This window comes from Eptesicus fuscus, chromosome 9, assembly GCF_027574615.1.
Source record: "Eptesicus fuscus isolate TK198812 chromosome 9, DD_ASM_mEF_20220401, whole genome shotgun sequence".
Classification (NCBI taxonomy): domain Eukaryota; kingdom Metazoa; phylum Chordata; class Mammalia; order Chiroptera; family Vespertilionidae; genus Eptesicus; species Eptesicus fuscus.
The window spans coordinates 709,491-727,196 of NC_072481.1; the positions used below are offsets into that span (position 1 = coordinate 709,491).

Consider the following 17,706-nt stretch of genomic DNA (forward strand, 5'->3'; position numbering starts at 1 on the left):
TGAATTAATTCCTCGGCTCCCCAGCAAAGCCAGGCAGATGGACACGTGGGAACGAGGCCGCGTGGCCGCAGGCACACACTCGGATGTGCTGCCCGTGGGCACCTGGAGCCCAGGGCTTCCGGCCCGGAAGGACCCAGGTCAGCAAGGGCGGGAGGACCCCCCGCGGGGGGCATGTCGCTGAGACCTGGCGGGCGTTCTTGGGGCCCGTTTCCCGCTCGGGGGGAGAGAGCTGGGACCAGCCCTCCTTCCGTTCCTGGCACTCAGGGTTGGGGTGCAAATGTCCAGCTGCACAGCCCGCCCGCGCCCCCTCCACCCGCCCTGCGCCGGCGGGGACAGGCCGCCCAGGACCACCGCCCGTGCTCGTGTCCCCACGGGCAGCGCCGTGTTGGCAGCTGATACCGCGTCCAGACGTGAATAAAGGCCTGAAGTTGGGGATCAGCTTTTTTTGGGAAACTGCTGCAGAATTTTCTGTTCAAAGGAACTAAAATAGGAAATGTGCCGGCCCCGGCTTCCTCAGCGTTTTGGGGGGTGGGGAGGGTGGATGCCACTGTGTCTGGGGCACAGCCGTCAGCGCGGCTCCTGGAGGGGGCGGCCGGATGTGGCCAGGCGTGATGGGGCCTGACCGCCTGGCAGAGAGGTCACCCCGGCTGTGGCCTGGCCAGGGGAGCAGCGACACCCCCTCCCCCTCCGGGCCGCTCGGCTGGGGTGGGCAGAGCCGTCCCGGGGGTACCGCTCCGACGCTGTGTTGAGAGGTTTTTAAAAAATATATTTTTATTGATGTCAGAGGAAGGGAGAGGATGAGAGAGAGAGAAACATCCATGATGAGAGAGAATCACTCCTCGGCTGCCTCCTCACGCCCCCACTGGGGATCAGGTCCGCAACCGCGCATGTGCCCTGAGCGGGAATCGAACCCAGGAACCCAACCGTGACCTCCTGTGACCTCCTGGCTCCTAGGTCGGCGCTCGGCCCAGACTGTGGAGGGTTTTGGACGGGGTGCTGGTGGGGTCTCCCCAGGGACGCCGGCACCCCCACCCCAGCCCCCGCGCCGCCCCAACCAGCTCCTCTGGCCCGTGAGCCCCACAAACAGCCCCGCAAACTGGTCAACTCCGCCTCGGAGACCAGGTCCCGCCGCCCGTCCGTCCGGAGGCCCCTGACCCGGCCCGGGCGGCCGCCTCCCCCGGGCTGTGCGCGGAGCGGTGGGCCTGCCGAGCCAGACCCCAGGCCGGGTCCGGGGAGCCAGGGGGGCGGTGCTCGCGGCTGCGGGGCGGCGGGTTCGCGGGGAGGAGTCGGCGGACTCGGAGCGGGCGGGGCGCCAGGTGGGGCGGCTCCGCTTTGCGCTCCTCCGCCCTCGCGCCCGCCCCGCGCCGCGCGCCCTCCCGCCTCCGCCCGCCTGTGCGCCGCCGCGGCCGCCGGGGAAGCAACTTCGCGAGCGCCCGCGACCTGCCGGCCCCCGGCCCCGCGCCCCCCGGCGCCCGGCACCCCGAGGCCATGGACGAGCTGGCCTGGCTGCTGCCCCCGCTCCTCCTGCTCTGCGCGCCCCAGCCCCGCGGCACCAGGTGAGCGCGCCGCAGCCGAGCCGGGGCGGCCGGAGGGAGTCTGCCCTCCCGCATGCCCCCGCGCTCGCGCCCTGTCCCACCCTCACCCCCGTGTCCGCCCCCCACCCCGAGTTCGCCCCGTCTTCCCTGCCCCCCGCCCCGTCTCCCCGTGCCGGTCCCCCTCCTCCCCGGGACTCCCGCCTGCGGGGTCCGCGCGCAGGGCGCTGTCCGCCGTCCGGGTGCTGAACTGGCGCTGCGGGGCGGGAGGCGGGCGGGAGCTGCTCCCAGTTCCGCCCGGAGCCCGGCACTTGGCGGGTCCCTGCGTGGCGGGTCCCGGCCGGAGGGTGCCCTTCTAGGCGCGGGCTGCGCGCTCGGCAGGCGTAGCTGCGGGCAGGAGGGCAGGAGCGATCCGGGAACAGGAGCCGCTGCCCCCTCCCCGGGTGAGCAGGGCCACCCCCAGGTCCTGGCCCCGGAGCAGGTCAGGGCGGCAGGAAGGCGGTCCTCGAGAGTGCGGCCGGCGCGGGGGTCCCCTCTCCGGGGTGAGAGTGCGGCCGGCGCGGGGGTCCCCTCTCCGGGGCCATTTCAAAGGGCGCCCCCTGAGCTCTGGAGTGTGCAGGTGGGAGCCAGCCAGGCGCCCCTACAGTCAGGAGGGGATGAGCGCCCGCCCCCAGAGAAGGAAGGGGGCCCCCTCCCCAGCTGGCTGCCCTCCCCCGTCCCCCGGGGACCAGCAGGGCCCCTGCTCGCTCTTCTCCTCCGTGGGGACGTGAATTGGGCACCAGCCGCCCAGCGGCCTGAGCCGGGGCCTGGCCACCTCCCATGCGAGTGGAGGGACTCTTGGTGAGAGGGCTCTGCAGAGAAACCCGAGCAAAAACAGACCCCCCCCCCGCCCCCGTGGCCGGTCGCTCAGTGGTTAGAGCGTCGGCCAGAAGGCTGACCGGTTGCAGGTTCAAGGGCACGCACCTCGGTTGCAGGCTCGATGCCCGGCCCTGGTCGGGGAGCCTGCGGGAGGCAGCCAATCGATGTGTCTCTCTCACACTGATGTTTCTCTCTCTGTCTCGCCCCCTCCCTTCCCCTCTTTGTAAAAAAATCCCTGGAAAAAATACCTCAGGGGAGGATTAACAACAACAACAAAAACACACACACACAAACCAGACGACCCCCCCACCTGTATCTGGGATGTCAGTCAGCCCACTGATGTCAAAGGATGGAGAGCCGAGCGGCCGACCGCCAGCCTGTGTTGCTGCAGGCTCTCGGGCAGCCCGTCCTGGGGGAGGGGGGGGGGGGGGGGGGAGGCGGGCTTGGTCAGAGCTTCCTTGTAGGTGGCGTGGAGGCCTGGGCCTGGCAGTGCCGGGCCGCGTGCCCCGGTCCCGGGCAGGGCTGACGTGCGGTTGTTCTCGTCCTGGGCGGGCTGTGCCCTTCATCAGCCCCGTGGACCTTCCTGCTCCCGCCTCCCTCCTGCCCAGACCAGGGAGGGGCAGGCGGAGGCGGCGTCGCCGCAGGTGCCGGACGCCCCGGTCAGCTGGCGACCCAGGCCCACGGCCACGGCCACGACCTCTGAAATCCAAGGCTCTCTGAGCCCTAACATCTCAGCCCAAGTGTGACCCCAAGACTCATCTGGCGGGAAAGCCTGCCTCGCTCGGACAAGGGGTTCGTTTGCCGTCACCGCCCGATTTCAGGGCGTTTGTACGTGTCCCGCGGGGAAGCTCTCCAGCCCCCCAGGCCTGCACGGGCTCGGGCACCCCCCGCCTCGCTGGAGCCTGACACATTCTGAACTCCGACCCCGCCTGGCCCCGGGTGTGGGCGAGGACGGGCCCGCGTGTGCGGAAGGCTGCCAGGCCGTGGCCCGGCCCACGGGAGCCTGCGCTTGGCGGGCCTCGGCGGCCACCTCCAGACGGCCTCCCTCCACCAGCTCCCGTGTCCCTCCGCCCCAGAGAGCAGAAGGACTGCACCCCTCGCGCCTCGGGGTCCGGGTCCTCACCCCCGCTGCAGGGGGTACAGTGGGACTCACAGGGGGTGCCTGTTCAGGCTGCCGGGCCATAGCCCAGGCCGGGGTGGGGGGGGGGCGCTCTGTGGGGCGAGAAGCACGTGCCTGCAGCGTTGGGGGGCCGGTCAGAGCCGTGCCTCCCCGGAGTCCGACCACCACTGCCGCGTGGGCACCGCTCTCACCAGCTGCGCGCCGCGTGGGTGGTCTTCGCTGCTGCTGGCACCTCATCTCCCTGGAGAAGCCGCGCCCGCAGCTCCTGCCTCCGGCTCACCGTGCGCTCCTGGCGGCTCCGCTTTGCCTTGGTAACTGCGGTGCCAGCGCGGCGGGTGTTGCTCTAAAAACAGAGCCGCCAGGGATCCGTGGGCTGTGTGTGTGCGATGGGGGGGGGTCCTGGGAGAGGAGGACCCCGGCTTCACTCCGTACACCCACCTTCCCCTTCTGTCTCCAGGGGCACGGACGGTGACGGGACGGGAGGGGGCGAGGCCTGCAGGCACCCAGGGCGCGGGGGCTGCCGCCACTTCACAGTGGCCACTCCGCCCAGGGGGTTGAGCCAGGCCCGTGCCCCTGCACGTGTGCTCATCTCCCCAGAGGGAACCCTGCCCCGAGGCCCCGTGGGGTCCTGGGCCGTCACGGCCAGCAGCTCTCTCCCAAGATGCTGTTAGCCACCACAGTCACCTCCACGCTGAGCTCCCTGCGTGGCGCCCACCCCCTTCCTGCCCCCCAGAACCCGGACTGGCACGGAGCGTGCCCTCCTGGCGTCTGGACCGCCACACCCCTGCACAGCCGGTGGGCAGCAGCGCCTCCCTGGGTGGGAAGTGACATCAGGGAGAGCCTGCCCCCTTCCCCCTGAGGTCGCGGAGGCTGAGCCATCTCCTGGCGTCCGGCCGCTTCCGGGCCAGCCTCACGGAGGGGCCGCCCCTGGGCCTGACCGGGGCCTGGCCCTCAGCCCCGGGTGGGCGTGGGGTGGGGTGGCAGGAGTGTGTCACCTGGCCCGCAGCCCGAGGCCTGGAAGGACGGCGTCTCCTGCCGACCTGGTTCCGGCTGCGCTGCCGCTGGGTGGCAGCTGGGCTGGTCCAAAAATAACGCCTCTTCCCCATCCCTCTGCAGCGACCTTCAGCGTGGCCTCCATCGCCCTTCAAACCGTGCTTCCCGGGGGCGGGACGTCTCTAATTCCTTTTGATCCTTTGCTACAAAGCACCTGCCCCCCCCCCCCATCCTGGGCCGGGCCGTCACCCAGGTGGGCCCATCCAGGGCACAGGTTGAGGGTCTGCAAGTGTCATCAGCTAAGAAGCTCCTGGTTCAAGGTCAGCCTTCCTCAGAAGGCCACGAGTGAAACAGACAAGGGGCCTCTCGAGCCCAGGCAGCCCCCGGGGTGCTGGCCCCCGCCCCCCCGTCCAGCACAGGGGGCGGGGCCCGGCGCTGCACCTGAGGCTGAGGCTGGGCTGTACCCTCAGCCCTGGAACTCCAGCCCCACCCGCTGCTGCTCCAGAAACGCAGGCCCCTGGTGGCCCCGGGCTGGGCCAGGCCCCCTTCTGTCTCCGTGGGTCCCGTCCACTCCGCCTCCCCCGGGGAAAGGGGAGGGGAGGAGACAGAGGCTCCGAGGAAGCATTGGTCTGGGGGAGCACAGAGGCCTGGGCTGCAGCGGCCACGTGAGGCGCTGGGCAAGGGGCTGGGCACGGCGGCCGCCCACGGGGCCTCAGCTTGGCTGCGGGGACGGGCACTGGGGAGCCGGAGCCAGGGGCCCGGCCGCCGAAGACAAGGAGACGGTCCCTGAGGGAGCAGGATGCGGGGGAGCCGGGCTGGGGCTCCACTGTGGGGAGGGGAGGCGTGGCCGGCAGGGTGGTGGGAACCCAGAAGGGAGGGCGGCCTATAGGAGCGGCGTGGGCCCCTGGGCAGGCGGGTCCGCCTCCGGGCACAGGGAGCCCGGTCTCAGGGCCCCGGGTCCAGATCTTGGTCCCTCATGTCTCCCCCACGGGCACAGGCCAGCCTTGGGGCCCAAGGTGACCTTGTCGGAATAGAAGTGATTCAGAGACTAACAGGAGGGTTATTCATAAGTATATATATATGTTCATAAATACAAATACACATGTAAGTATATACATGTAGGTTTCAGAGAGGAAGGGAGAGGGAAACACCAGTGATGAGAGAGAAAGGAGCCATGGACCGGCTGCCTCCTGCACGCCCCCGCCTGGGGCTCGAGCCTGAAACCCGGGCATGTGGCCGGACCGGGAATCGAACCGTGACCTCCTGGTTCATAGGTCAAAGCTCAACCGCTGAGCCACGCGGGCCGGGGGAGAGTCATTCTTGGATGCCCCCCGTCATTCCCGGCTCTGCCTCCCCCACGGTGGCCCCCGGTGGCTGGATGTGGGTGTGAGTGTGCAGGGGCGGCTGGAACGAGCGACCACAGACTTGGGGGCCGGGTCCTCCCCCAGTTCTGGGGGCCAAGTCCGCCGTCCAGGTGTGGGCAGGCTGCTTGCTTCCGAGGCCGCGGGGAGCATCCACGGGGGGCCCCTCCCAGCTCCCGGGCCTCGGGCCTGGGCTGCGCTGGGCCTGGGAGGTCAGGGGGCCTCCCCCCGTGTCTGTTCTCCCCAAGCCAGTGCGGCCTCATCTTAGCCAATCACCGTGCGAAGACCCACTTCCAAATAAGTCCCACGTTGGGGTCTGGGTGGCATGAGTTTTGGGGCCACTGCTCACCCCAGGGCGGGTGAGCGGAAGGAGGGTGGGCGGGGGAGCCGCCGGGAGCTCCGTGCTTCCGGCTGTTGGCGGGTGTGGGCCTCAGGGTGCCCGCCAGGCGTGTGGCACCCACAGGGGCCTGCCAGGGTGTCGGTGGGATCACCCTGCAACCAGGAGGCTGGCCCCCAGCTTCTCTGGGGTCCGGCTCAGCTCCAGAAGCACATGGCAATTGGGGGCTCTGGGGCCAGAGGTCAGGAGGCGGCTGCAGCCTCCCCACGGGCTCTGGGCCTGGCCCGAGGCAGGTTGGGGACCTCAGCCGCCCCTCCCTTTCCCTGGCCCTCAGCCTCCTGGTCCTGCGTCCTTTCTCTGAGTCCCTCCGGCAGGACGCGTCCTCCTCGGGGGCGAGAGGTGTGACGGGCCCTTGTCGGGGTCCCCTGAGGCCTGACGGATGGGAGGCCCTAATGTGGGGGCTTTGGGGCTGGCTGCCCTCTGGGGGCCCTTGGTGGAGGGCGCAGGGGCTCCTCCCAGGCTGGGGCTCCGCCTGACCCTGGCGGCCTCTGTCCAGGCCACGCTGGAGGGGCGGATGCTGAGCAGAGGCCGGGGGACAAATGGAGCAGCCCCGGGCTCGGCGCCTCCCTGGGCCCCGGCTCCGGCAGGGTGCCTGGCCGGCGGGCTCTCAGCGTGGCCCTCCGTGTCCACCGGCCCAGCGCAGGCCGGGCCCATCCCCGGTGCGCCGCCTGCGACCTCGGGCCTTGCGTTTCCAGGGCGATGAATGACATTGGGGACTACGTGGGCTCCAACCTGGAGATCTCCTGGCTGCCCAACCTGGACCACCTGATGGAGGGCTACGCCCGGAACTTCCGCCCCTGCATCGGAGGTGGGCGGGGGGGGGGGCGCCGGTGACCCCGGGCCTGGCCTGGCTCCCCTGAGGGGGCATCGCACCGTGAGCGCCGGCCCCCAGGGACACAGCTGGGAAGGTGGATCCCCTAGGCCTCCCTGCAGACTGGGACTGACATGGCTCCTCCTACAGCCCGCTGGTCACAGTCTCGCCTGCCTGGGCTTTCCTGGCCTGGGTCCGTGCGTGTGCGTGTGCGTGTGCGCATGTACATGTGTATGCGTGCATGTGTGTGTGCATGTGCATGTGCGTGTGCAGGGTCTGGCCTCAGCCTGCTCCCTCCCCGCAGGTCCCCCCGTGAACGTGGCGCTTGCCATCGAGGTCGCCAGCATCGACCACATCTCCGAGGTGAACATGGTAGGTGTGCCGGCCTCTGCCCGCCCGCGCCCAGGATTGGACGGGCGCCCCAGGACGGCGGCTGACGGCAGGCCCTCCCGCCCCAGGAGTACACCATGACCGTGTTCCTGCACCAGAGCTGGCGGGACGGCCGGCTGTCCTACAACCACACCAACGAGACGCTGGGCCTGGACAGCCGCTTCGTGGACCGGCTCTGGCTCCCCGACACCTTCATCGTCAACGCCAAGTCCGCCTGGTTCCACGACGTGACCGTGGAGAACAAGCTCATCCGGCTGCAGCCCGACGGGGTGATCCTGTACAGCATCCGGTGAGCCGCGGGACCCGGGCTCACGGGGGGGTGAGGGGGGCTCTTTACACCCTCCGACCAGCAGCCACTGCTCAGCAAACGTGACGGCGGAGATTGCCAGCGGCACAGACAGATTCAGCTTCTGGCCAACACGGCCGCTGCCTTTTTTTAAAAAAATGGGGGAAAATTCACACGGCATAAGATGAACCCTTTTAAAATGAACAATTCAGCCCTGGCCGGTGTGGCTCAGTGGATAGAGCATCAGCCTGTGGACCAAAGGGTCCCGGGTTCGAGTCCGGTCAAGGGCAGGTACCTCGGTTGCAGGCTCCTCCCCGGCCCAGGCCCTGGTCGGGGCACATGCCCGTCTCTCCCTCTCTCTGAACATCCATGGAAAACACCCTCAGATGAGGATGAACAACAAATAAACAATTCAGCGACACAGCCGTCACCGAACTGTCCAATCATCGCCTCTGTCCAGCTCCAGAACATGTCATCCCCCCAAAAGGAGACCCCGCACCCATGACGTGGTGGCTCCCCGCCCCCCCCGCCCCCCCCGAACCCCGGGAGTCACCAGCCTCTGTCTCGGGACCTGCCCCTCTGCACGCACTTTGTACAGACGCGCCCCACACTGCTTCGCGCGTCCACGTGGCGTCTCTGAGGCGCATCCACGTCGGAACATGGGTCACGGCTCCGTCCCTCTTCGGGCTGATGCGCCACCCAGGGTCCCACCTTCTGGCGACTGTGAGCGGCACTGCTACGATCATGCGTGTTCGTATCGTTGAACATGTGTTTTCTGACACATGCCTTTTAAACATGGAATTAGTTGCCAACATTTTGAAAATCAGGAGGTTTACATAGGAATCTAAATTCTCTTGGAAGCCCTGGCCGGCTTGGCTCAGTGGATAGAGCCTCGGCCTGCGGACTGAGGGGTCCCAGGTTCGATTCCGGTCGGGGGCACATGCCTGGGTTGCGGGCTTGATCCCCAGTTGGGGGCGTGCAGGAGGCAGCCGATCAGTGGTTCTCTCTCATCATTGATGTTTCTATCTCTCTCTCCTTCTCCCTTCCTCTCTGAAATCAATAAAGAAATATATTTAAAAAAAAAATTCTCTTGTAAAACCAGGACGCTTGGCCGCTGGGCCACGGACAGCATTTTTTTTTTTTTTAAGTTGGAGAGCCACTGGATTAGAGTTTTAATTTAATTTAATTTAATTTTTTAAAATATATTTTATTGATTTTTTTACAGAGAGGAAGGGAGAGGGATAGAGAGTTAGAAACATTGATGGGAGAGAAGCATTGATCAGCTGCCTCCTGCACACCCTCCTACTGGGGATGTGCCCGCAACCAAGGTACATGCCCTTGACCGGAATCGAACCTGGGACCTTTCAGTCCACAGGCCAATGCTCTATCCACTGAGCCACACCGGTCAGGGCCGCAGACAGCATTTTGAAGGACAAAGAAAGTGAATGAAATTTAGTCCTTATTCTTTTTTAAAAATTTTTTTTTAATTGATTTCAAAGAGGAAGGGAGAGGGAGAGAGAAATTGAAACTTCAATGATGAGAGAGAATCATTGATCGGTTGCCTCCAGCACGCCCCCCACTGGGGATCGAGCCCACAACCCGGGCATGTGCCCCGACCGGGAATCGAACTGGGGCCCCTTTCGTCCTCGGGCCGACGCTCTGCCCACTGAGCACACCGGCCAGGGCCCGTCCTTCGTTCTTGAAGGGAGACCCACTCATTCTCTGTCCACCCCGGAGCCACCCAAGCCCATGGGCGCGGCCGGGGCTCCTGGGAGGGGCCCCTCAGGCGGGCACAGGGCCTCTGCCCGTTGGGTCAGGGAGCGGCCGGCCTCCAGGGCCTGCCTCCCCCTGGGACCTCCCCGCTGTGTTGTCCGCACAGAATCACGGCCACGGTGGCCTGCGACATGGACCTGGCCAAGTACCCCATGGACGAGCAGGAGTGCACGCTGCACCTGGAGAGCTGTGAGTGCCGGCCTCCGGCTCCCGGGCAGCGCCCGCGTCTCGGGGACCTTGCTGTGGGCGGGCAGGGGGCTCGGCTGGCCGGGCCCTCCCTGTGCAGCTGGCCCGGCTCAGGGGCGGGGATGGGGCCTCCGGGGAGCCAGAAGCCCGGGCAGGAGCAGAAGTGGGTGTCGGTGCCCCGCCCCGCACAGCCGGGCCCCGAGCCCAGGGAGGCGTGGACCTGCACGGCTGGGCCGCCTGGGGATGGGGACCTGCGCTCGCACCAGCTCCTCGGGCCCCGCCCACCGCCGAGGCCCCCCTGGGTGGGCAGGGTCTCCAGCTGCGGGCAGGGGCTGGGCCGGGGCCCCGCTGCCCACGTGGGCTCTCCCGCAGACGGCTACTCGGCCGAAGACATCGTCTACTACTGGTCGGAGAACCAGGAGCAGATCCACGGGCTGGACAAGCTGCAGCTGGCCCAGTTCACCATCACCAGCTACCGCTTCACCACGGAGCTCATGAACTTCAAGTCGGGTAACGTGGCCTCTGGCCTCTCCCTGGGAGCCCGGCTCCGGGTTTCCCGGGCATTCGGCTGAGGCCCTCGCCAGCTCCGGGGACCCGGGGGTCAGCGGTAGACCGCTGGCGGGCACCGGCTGCGGCCCAGGGCGGGCCTGGGTCAGCTTTTCTCCGTCTTACTCCTCAGTCCTTGGCCACTTCCCGGGGTAGCAGCGCCTTGAGTTTGGGGGCCACCTGAGGGGTGTAGGGTGCCCCCGGAGCCCCAGGACTGCAGGGGCACAGGGCCAAGCCTTGGGGGCTGCCTCGTGTCCCGGCCCCTCCTGCCCGCTCATCGGGGCTTGTGAGCCCAGCCCCGTTCTTTCCCTGAGCTCAGCCGTGCAGGGCGCGGCCGGCCCCTCTGCGAGGAGGTCCCTCTGGGCCGTGCTGAACAGTGGGGAGATCTCCCCCCCCAGCTCCTCCCTCTGGGTGGCCAGGCTGCAGGGGGTGGTGGCGAAGGCAGGGGGCTAGGGTCCCCCTTCCTTCTGAGGCTCACAGGGGCCCGAGGGCCGTGGTAGGGGCAAGGGGGAGGGGCAGGATGGTGCTGGGTCTTGACGGCTTCCCTCCCCCTCCTCTCCTCCCCCTTACGCGCCCCCGCCCCCCCTCCCCCCCCCGCATCGCAGCCGGCCAGTTCCCTCGGCTCAGCCTGTACTTCCACCTGCGGAGGAACCGGGGTGTCTACATCATCCAGTCCTACATGCCCTCCGTCCTGCTGGTCGCCATGTCCTGGGTCTCCTTCTGGATCAGCCAGGCGGCCGTGCCTGCCAGGGTGTCTCTAGGTACCGGCCCAGCCGCCCTCCCAGGGAGCTGGTGGACGGGCAGGAGCCGGGAGCAGGACCGGGACCCCGTCAGCCACGAGCCCAGGCCTTGCACCCGCCCCTGAGCCCGCCGCCCCCGGGGCAGTGGGCTCACCGCCCGCCTCCCACAGGCATCACCACGGTGCTGACCATGACCACCCTGATGGTCAGCGCCCGCTCCTCCCTCCCGCGGGCCTCGGCCATCAAGGCGCTGGACGTGTACTTCTGGATCTGCTACGTGTTCGTCTTCGCCGCGCTGGTGGAATACGCCTTCGCCCACTTCAACGCCGACTACCGGAGGAAGCAAAAGGCCAAGGTCAAGGTCACGGAGCGGAAGGCAGAGGTGAGGGCCAAGGTCAAGGTCACAGAGCGGAGGGCAGAGGTGAGGTCGGGCTGTGCTGGTTCCCTGGAGCTCAGGACCAAGGACAGCTCCCACCCCCTCCAAACACAGCCACAGGCGCTGGGGTGGCCAGCTCTGTTTCCCCCGTGCCGCCCAACCCCCTGCCACCTGCTCCCGCCGCTCCCGCATGCTCCCGCATGCTGTGGGTCACAGAGCTGCTGGCCAGGGTGGGGTCCCGCGTGGCCACCTCGGCCATCTCAGGCCGGGCGCCGGCTCAGCTGCCTCCTGCTCCCCGGCAGGTGGACGTGAAGCACGCCATCGTGCTGTTCTCCCTCTCGGCGGCCGGCGTCTCCCAGGAGCTGGCCGTGTCCCGGCGGCCGGGCCGCCTGCCCGGGAACCTCCTGGGCTCCTACCGGTCCGTGGAGGTGGAGGTGGGGGCGGCCGAGAAGCAGGGAGGCCTCCGCTCCCTTTTCAAGCCCATCGACGCGGACACCATCGACATCTACGCCCGCGCCGTGTTCCCCGCGGCCTTCGCGGCCGTCAATATCGTTTACTGGGCGGCGTACGCCCTCTGAGGCCCGGCCTCCGCCGCACAGCCTCTGGGGAGCGGGGACCCTCGCTCGGCTCGGATCTGCGAGTTTCAAAGTGGAGGCCACAACAGGCCACGTGACACCGGAGGGACACCTCGGCCCCCAAGCCCCTGGCCCGGCTCTCCTCCCGGAACTCCACCCTGGGGCCCTCCCACTCGCCCCGCCTGCAGACGCCCAGCCCAGCTCCTCGTCCCCAACAGCAGAGCCGCCTGACCCGAGGCTGAGCCAGGCGGCGCCGGGCCCGTGGGGGGCACGCACTGGACTCGCCCCCGACTCCCGAGCTGTCTGGGGGATTGAACCGGGAGTGGAGACGGCTGGGCGTGGGGGTGCTCGTTGCCTGGCGAGAGGGCGGAGCGGGCGCCGTGAGCCTCTGGTCCAGCATGAAATAAAGCGAAGCCCCCGGCCCGTAGCCTCTCTCCCAGCCGCGGGCAGTGGCCTCTCTGGGCGCCCGGAGGGCCCTCCTCCAGCCATGGCTCGGCGGGCACCGGGCGGAGGGACTCGAAGACAGACGCTCGAGTCCCAGAGGCTGAGCCATGTGGCCACGTCCGGGTATCGGCGGGAGGGCAGAGTTTGTGGGTGGGGGGGGGGGGTCCAGGAGTCACAGCGGCTCCCCTGTCTTGGTCCCACGGCCGTGGTGCCCGGTCGGTGCCTTCCTGGAGGAGGCGATGGGAGGGCAGAGGCCATCCAGTCCCCACAAACCCCAGCCCCTTCCCAGCTCCCCTGCCTCTGGAGACGCGGGGACAAGGTCTCAGCTCAGCACAACGGGCCACGGGAGACCCGGCAGGCAGCTCTAAGGAGGGCCCGATGTCCGGTGCTGCCTCCCGAGCCGGAGGGAGCCGGAGTGCCATCAGAGGGCAGCTGTGAGGGCCGCTCTCCTGCGCGGCGGAGGCTGGCTCTGTGGGCAGGGTCGCCAGCTGCAGGTCCTACTGTGCCCAGGGGGCCCCTCCCGGGGAGCCCACCTCATGCCACCTCGAGGGGTGCTTGCTGGGCCACCGTCCCTCCCTGGCACAGCCCGCCCAGGGGGCCAGTGTCCCCGGCCGTGAGGGAGGCTCTTGGAGTTGCTCACCCACAGGCAGGGTGGCCGCCGAGGTCCAGGCGCTCCAGCCAGAGGCAGAGGGCCCAGCTGCTCCCCAAAGAGCCGCCCTGTCCGGCCCAAACCACAGGCGGGGCTCACCCCTCACCTCCAGCCCAGCTCTAGGCTCCGCCCCCTGAAGATCCGTCCTGGCACCTGCTGCCCCTTCGCCACCTGCTCCCAGGGCCCAGGTCCTGCTGGGGGGAGGGGGGGGGGAGAGACGGCGGAGAGCAGGTCTCCGGGCTGCAGCGTGAGCAGAGCTGGGAGCCGGCAGAGAGCAGGTGGCCGAGCACAGCAGAGCTGGATCTGGGTCAGCCGGGCTCCCGGCCACCTCCGGACCGCAGGGGGTGGTGTCCCAGCCCAGCCAGCTCCACGGACAGACGGACAGACGGGGACAGTGCTGCCCAAGAGCAGCAGCCCTCTCTCCCTGCCCCTGCTCAGCGCCCCCTGGTCTGGGTGACCCCGGCCGGGCAGGGTCACCGCGCCCCTTCTCCCTGGGAGTTCCCCGGGGGTGGCTCGCTAAAGATACCTGCTGCGTCAAAACTGCTGACCCCTCCCTCCTCCCGGCACCCAGGTCCTGCCTAAGGCCCAGCCGTCCGCCAGGGCCTCCGGGGACAGGGAGGTGGGTTCAGAGCCCGCCGAGCTGCGGGGTCCCCTGGTGCAGAGGTCGGCCGGCCACCCGAGCCGCTGCCAGGACGCTGCCCGCCCCACGCCCCTCCGCCTGCCCCGGCTCGCGGGCCGCCTCCTTGTGCTGCTCAAGCCCACGAGGAGCTATTTAAAGCCGCTCTGAGCTGCCGCCAGCGCCCACGCGGCCCGGCCCCCCGGGCGGGAGCTTCGCCCGATCCGCCACAGCAGCCCCCTCCCCCGCCCCAGCCTGCAGGCTGCTATTTCTGCTGCGTGTTTACCGGGCGGGCGGGGAAAAGAGCCGGGAAAAGGCTTTTAAACAGAGTTCTATTCTGGTGACAGGAGCCAACGGAAGGCCGGGCGGAGGGAGGCTGGCAGCTGAGGGGGCTGGCCAGGGAGGCGGCCTCGCGGTTCCAGCCACAAGACGGCTGGCTGGGCGGGTCGGGAGGTGGCGGCTCCCCGTGCACCCCCTTTCAGCAGGGCTGGTCTTCAGGGGCCGGGGCTTCCTTGTCTGTGTCCCTGGTGGAGTCTGGAATGCACAGGATCAACGTACTCTTTTTAAAATATATATATTTTTATTGATTTCAGAGAGGAAGGGAGAGGGAGAGATAAAAACATCGATGGGAGAGAATCACTGATCGGCTGCCTCCTGCACGCCCCCTACTGGGAATGGAGCCCACAACCCGGGCCTGTGCCCTGACTGGGAATTGAACTGTGACCTCCTGGTTCATAGGCCGATGCTCACCACTGAGCCACGTGGCTGGGCTCAGTGTAGACTCTTGATGCTCCCCTGGGACAGCTTTCCCCCAAAGCCCGAGGGGCCGGGGGTCAGGGACGGCACCCAGCTTCCCCCTCTCACCCGGAGCCGAGGAGGGACAGCCCGGACCCTCCTCTCCAAGCGAGGCGGACGCCACCCGCACCCGCACTGCGCACAGCGTCTGAGCGGAGGCCTGGGTGCCGTGTGGGCGGGAGTGTGTGGGGAGGGGTGCCAGTGTCCTGGGGCTGCTGTCTGTTCTCCCCCAGGTCTCAGTCCAGAACCCACGCCCCGCTGTGGGCAGGCGCTTCCTTCTGAGGAGAGCGGGCCCCAGCCCCCCGCCGGCACCTCCACGGCCTGCACTTTGGGGCGTCCTCAGCCCGGAGTGCATCGCCCGGCTCTGCTTCCGGCGTCACGTGGCCTTGTCCTCTGCGTGTCCTCTCCACGTGTGACCTCGTTTTAACTAATTACAGCGGCAGAGGCCCTATTTCCAAATAAGGTCCCGTTCTGAGGTTCGGGGTGAACATGAATTTTGGGGGACACTGTTAACCTTGTCCAAGGGTGCCTGTATATGTGTGCCTGAGTGTGCACACGTGCCTGTGTGCATATGTGTGCGCACATGGATATACATATGGTATGTGTGCCTGAGTGTGCACATGTGCCTGTGTGCATATGCGGGTGCCTGTGTGTGCACACATGCTGAGTGCACATGTGTGCTGGTGTGTCTCTGTGCACATGTGCCTGTGTGCGTGTCTGTGTACACACATGTGCCTGTGTGCATATGTGTGCCTGCATGTCTGTGCGTGCACGTGTGCAGGCATGCATGTGTGAGTGTGCAACGTTAGGTCTCAAAGGTCACACAGAGCCTGCGGTGGACTTTGCTCTGCAGCCGGCCACGGCGCCCCCCCCCCGCAGCCGGCCACGGCGCCCCCCCCCCCCGCAGCCGGCCATGGCGCCCCCGTCCTCCCCCCCCCCCCCCCGCAGCCCGGCACCGACAGGCGGGCCTGGGAAGCACACGGGTTTGTTTTCCTGGTTCTTCCCCTAAAATGGAGCCGCAGAGCTGGCGCGTGATTCCCAGTGACAGGAGCACCTTACGTCTCGGGGTGCCTTCTGTCACCTCCTTTCTAGAAGGCGCCCCAGCCCCCCTTCTACACACCCCGCCCAGCAGCCCTCACAGGAGGAGGCCTCGCGTTCCTCACCCCTCGCCCTGCACCCCGGCCCTGGAGCCCTTTACGAGCAATGCCGGGCGCTGGGCCACTCCGCCTGGGGCCACCGTCTCAGTCTTTGCGCAGAAGGCAAAGGAGACGGGGGAGGGGGGCTCAGCGAGGTGGTGGCTCAGGCGGGTCCTGGACACGGGTGGCTGGGCGGCCCCGACCCACAGGCTCACTCCCCATGTGAGGACAGACCCGGCTCAGCCTGGAGTTGGAGATGTGCCTGGCTCTCCCGTGAGGCCTCGAGTCAACGGTGACCCTGTCCATCTTCATGTGGCAAAGGAGCGTGCACCCACAAAGGAGCATGTGCACCCCAAAGGAGCGTGTGCACCCCAAAGGAGCGTGTGCACCCCAAAGGAGTGTGCACCCCAAAGGAGCGTGTGCACCCCAAAGGAGCGTGTGCACCCCAAAGGAGCGTGTGCACCCCAAAGGAGCGTGCACCCCAAAGGAGCGTGTGCACCCCAAAGGAGCGTGTGCACCCCAAAGGAGCGTGTGCACCCCAAAGGAGCGTGTGCTCCCCAAAGGAGCGTGTGCACCCCAAAGGAGTGTGCACCCCAAAGGAGCGTGTGCACCCCAAAGGAGTGTGCACCCCAAAGGAGCGTGTGCACCCCAAAGGAGCGTGTGCACCCACAAAGGAGTGTGTGCACCCACAAAGGAGTGTGTGCACCCCAAAGGAGTGTGTGCACCCCAAAGGAGCGTGCACCCACAAAGGAGCGTGTGCACCCCAAAGGAGTGTGTGCACCCCAAAAGAGCGTGTGCTCCCCAAAGGAGCGTGTGCACCCCAAAGGAGTGTGTGCACCCACAAAGGAGCGTGTGCACCCCAAAGGAGTGTGTGCACCCCAAAGGAGTGTGTGCACCCGTAAAAGAGCATGTGCACCCCAAAGGAGCGTGTGCACCCCAAAGGAGCGTGTGCAATGGCCACGGCATTGCCATGTGACTGAGGTTTGGGGTTCTGTCTCCCCAGGCGCACGCCAGGCCAGTTTGGGTTTAAATAGACTCCCAGGCAGCCGGGGGATGGGAAAGTGGGCCAGGCCCCAGCTCTCGGCGCCTCGTGCCTCCGTCTCCCCGGGGCTCTGACCCAGCTGCTCCCGGGGCCCAGGAGACAGCGTCACGGCCGGGGCTGGTCCGCAGGAGAGATGAGCCGCTTGTCCCCAGGGGCCTGGCCGGGGCTGCCTGTCCCGTGGGGTCCCAGCCCTGGCTTTGCCGACCCTGTGACCCTGGACGAGGCCCTGGGCATCCCTGACCCTCAGGCTCCTCCGGAGAATGGGGCGGGAATACCACATCCCCGAGGTTCCAAAGGTCCCCGAGGTGATGCCTGCCCCTGGGACCTCCCGGGGTAAGCTGGCAGGGCCCCTCCCCAGGCCGGCGTTGGGCCTGAGCCAGGAACTTGGCACCAGGCAGAGCCCGGCCATGCCCTCAGCCCGCACCCCCGCCCCCCCTAACCACTGGGGTCCCTTCCTCCTGCATGTCGCTCCTGCGCCCTCTACTGGGGACGCGCAGCACTGCGCTCTGGAGCAGGAGATGCCAGCAGCGGCCCCACCACCGTGAGGGATGAAACACCAGCCCTGCAGGATACAGACCCTCCCTGCGGGGGAGCCCACCACAGCCACCGGGAGTCAATGGTGACGTTGGAGCTGAGAGGCACCGATTAGTCACTGGCACACGGATGCCTACAGACACGTCTACATAGACACACGCAGACACGTCTGTATAGATACACGCACGCAGACAACCGAGAAACGCACAGAGCCACACCCAGGCCCGGAGGCCCGCAGAGATGCGGAGTCCTCCCCCCTCCCTCTCCTGGGCAGGACCTTGCACAGCGAGACGGAGATGGAGCCACCTTTGGCGAGAACTTCCAGGGCCATGTCCCTGGCTCCCCACCCTCCTTAAGGAGGCCCACGGGGCCCCGGGGCCCGATCCAACACTTCGCAGCCTCACCTGTGCCTCACCTGCTGACCTCCGGCCTCCTGCGGCCACAGGGCCTTTGCACAGGCCAGCCCCTGGGTGCCCTGCTCTCCAGCTCCCCTCTCCGCATACTCAGGTCCCACAGCGCCCTCTCTGGTGGGGCCCGGTCGGACCT

The 17,706-nt window shown here is 67.7% G+C and overlaps 1 protein-coding gene across 1 annotated transcript; it reads left to right on the forward strand.

Annotated features, from left to right (window-relative positions):
* The first annotated feature begins 1,488 nt into the window (after positions 1-1,488).
* GABRD (gamma-aminobutyric acid type A receptor subunit delta) lies at positions 1,489-12,355 on the forward strand. Its single transcript, XM_054721082.1, has 9 exons — positions 1,489-1,556; positions 6,957-7,069; positions 7,377-7,444; positions 7,531-7,751; positions 9,628-9,710; positions 10,080-10,217; positions 10,859-11,014; positions 11,164-11,375; positions 11,672-12,355. The coding sequence occupies exons 1-9, from the start codon at positions 1,489-1,491 to the stop codon at positions 11,945-11,947; spliced, it is 1,335 nt and encodes a 444-aa protein (XP_054577057.1). The 3' UTR covers positions 11,948-12,355.
* The last annotated feature ends 5,351 nt before the right edge of the window (positions 12,356-17,706 follow it).

Coding starts and splice junctions, on each gene's coding strand:
- GABRD (XM_054721082.1), top strand. CDS start 1,489: ATGGACGAGCTGGCCTGGCTGCTGCCCCCGCTCCTCCTGCTCTGCGCG. Junction 1,557..6,956: donor CCCCAGCCCCGCGGCACCAG/GTGAGCGCGCCG, acceptor TTGCGTTTCCAG/GGCGATGAATGACATTGGGG. Junction 7,445..7,530: donor ACATCTCCGAGGTGAACATG/GTAGGTGTGCCG, acceptor CTCCCGCCCCAG/GAGTACACCATGACCGTGTT.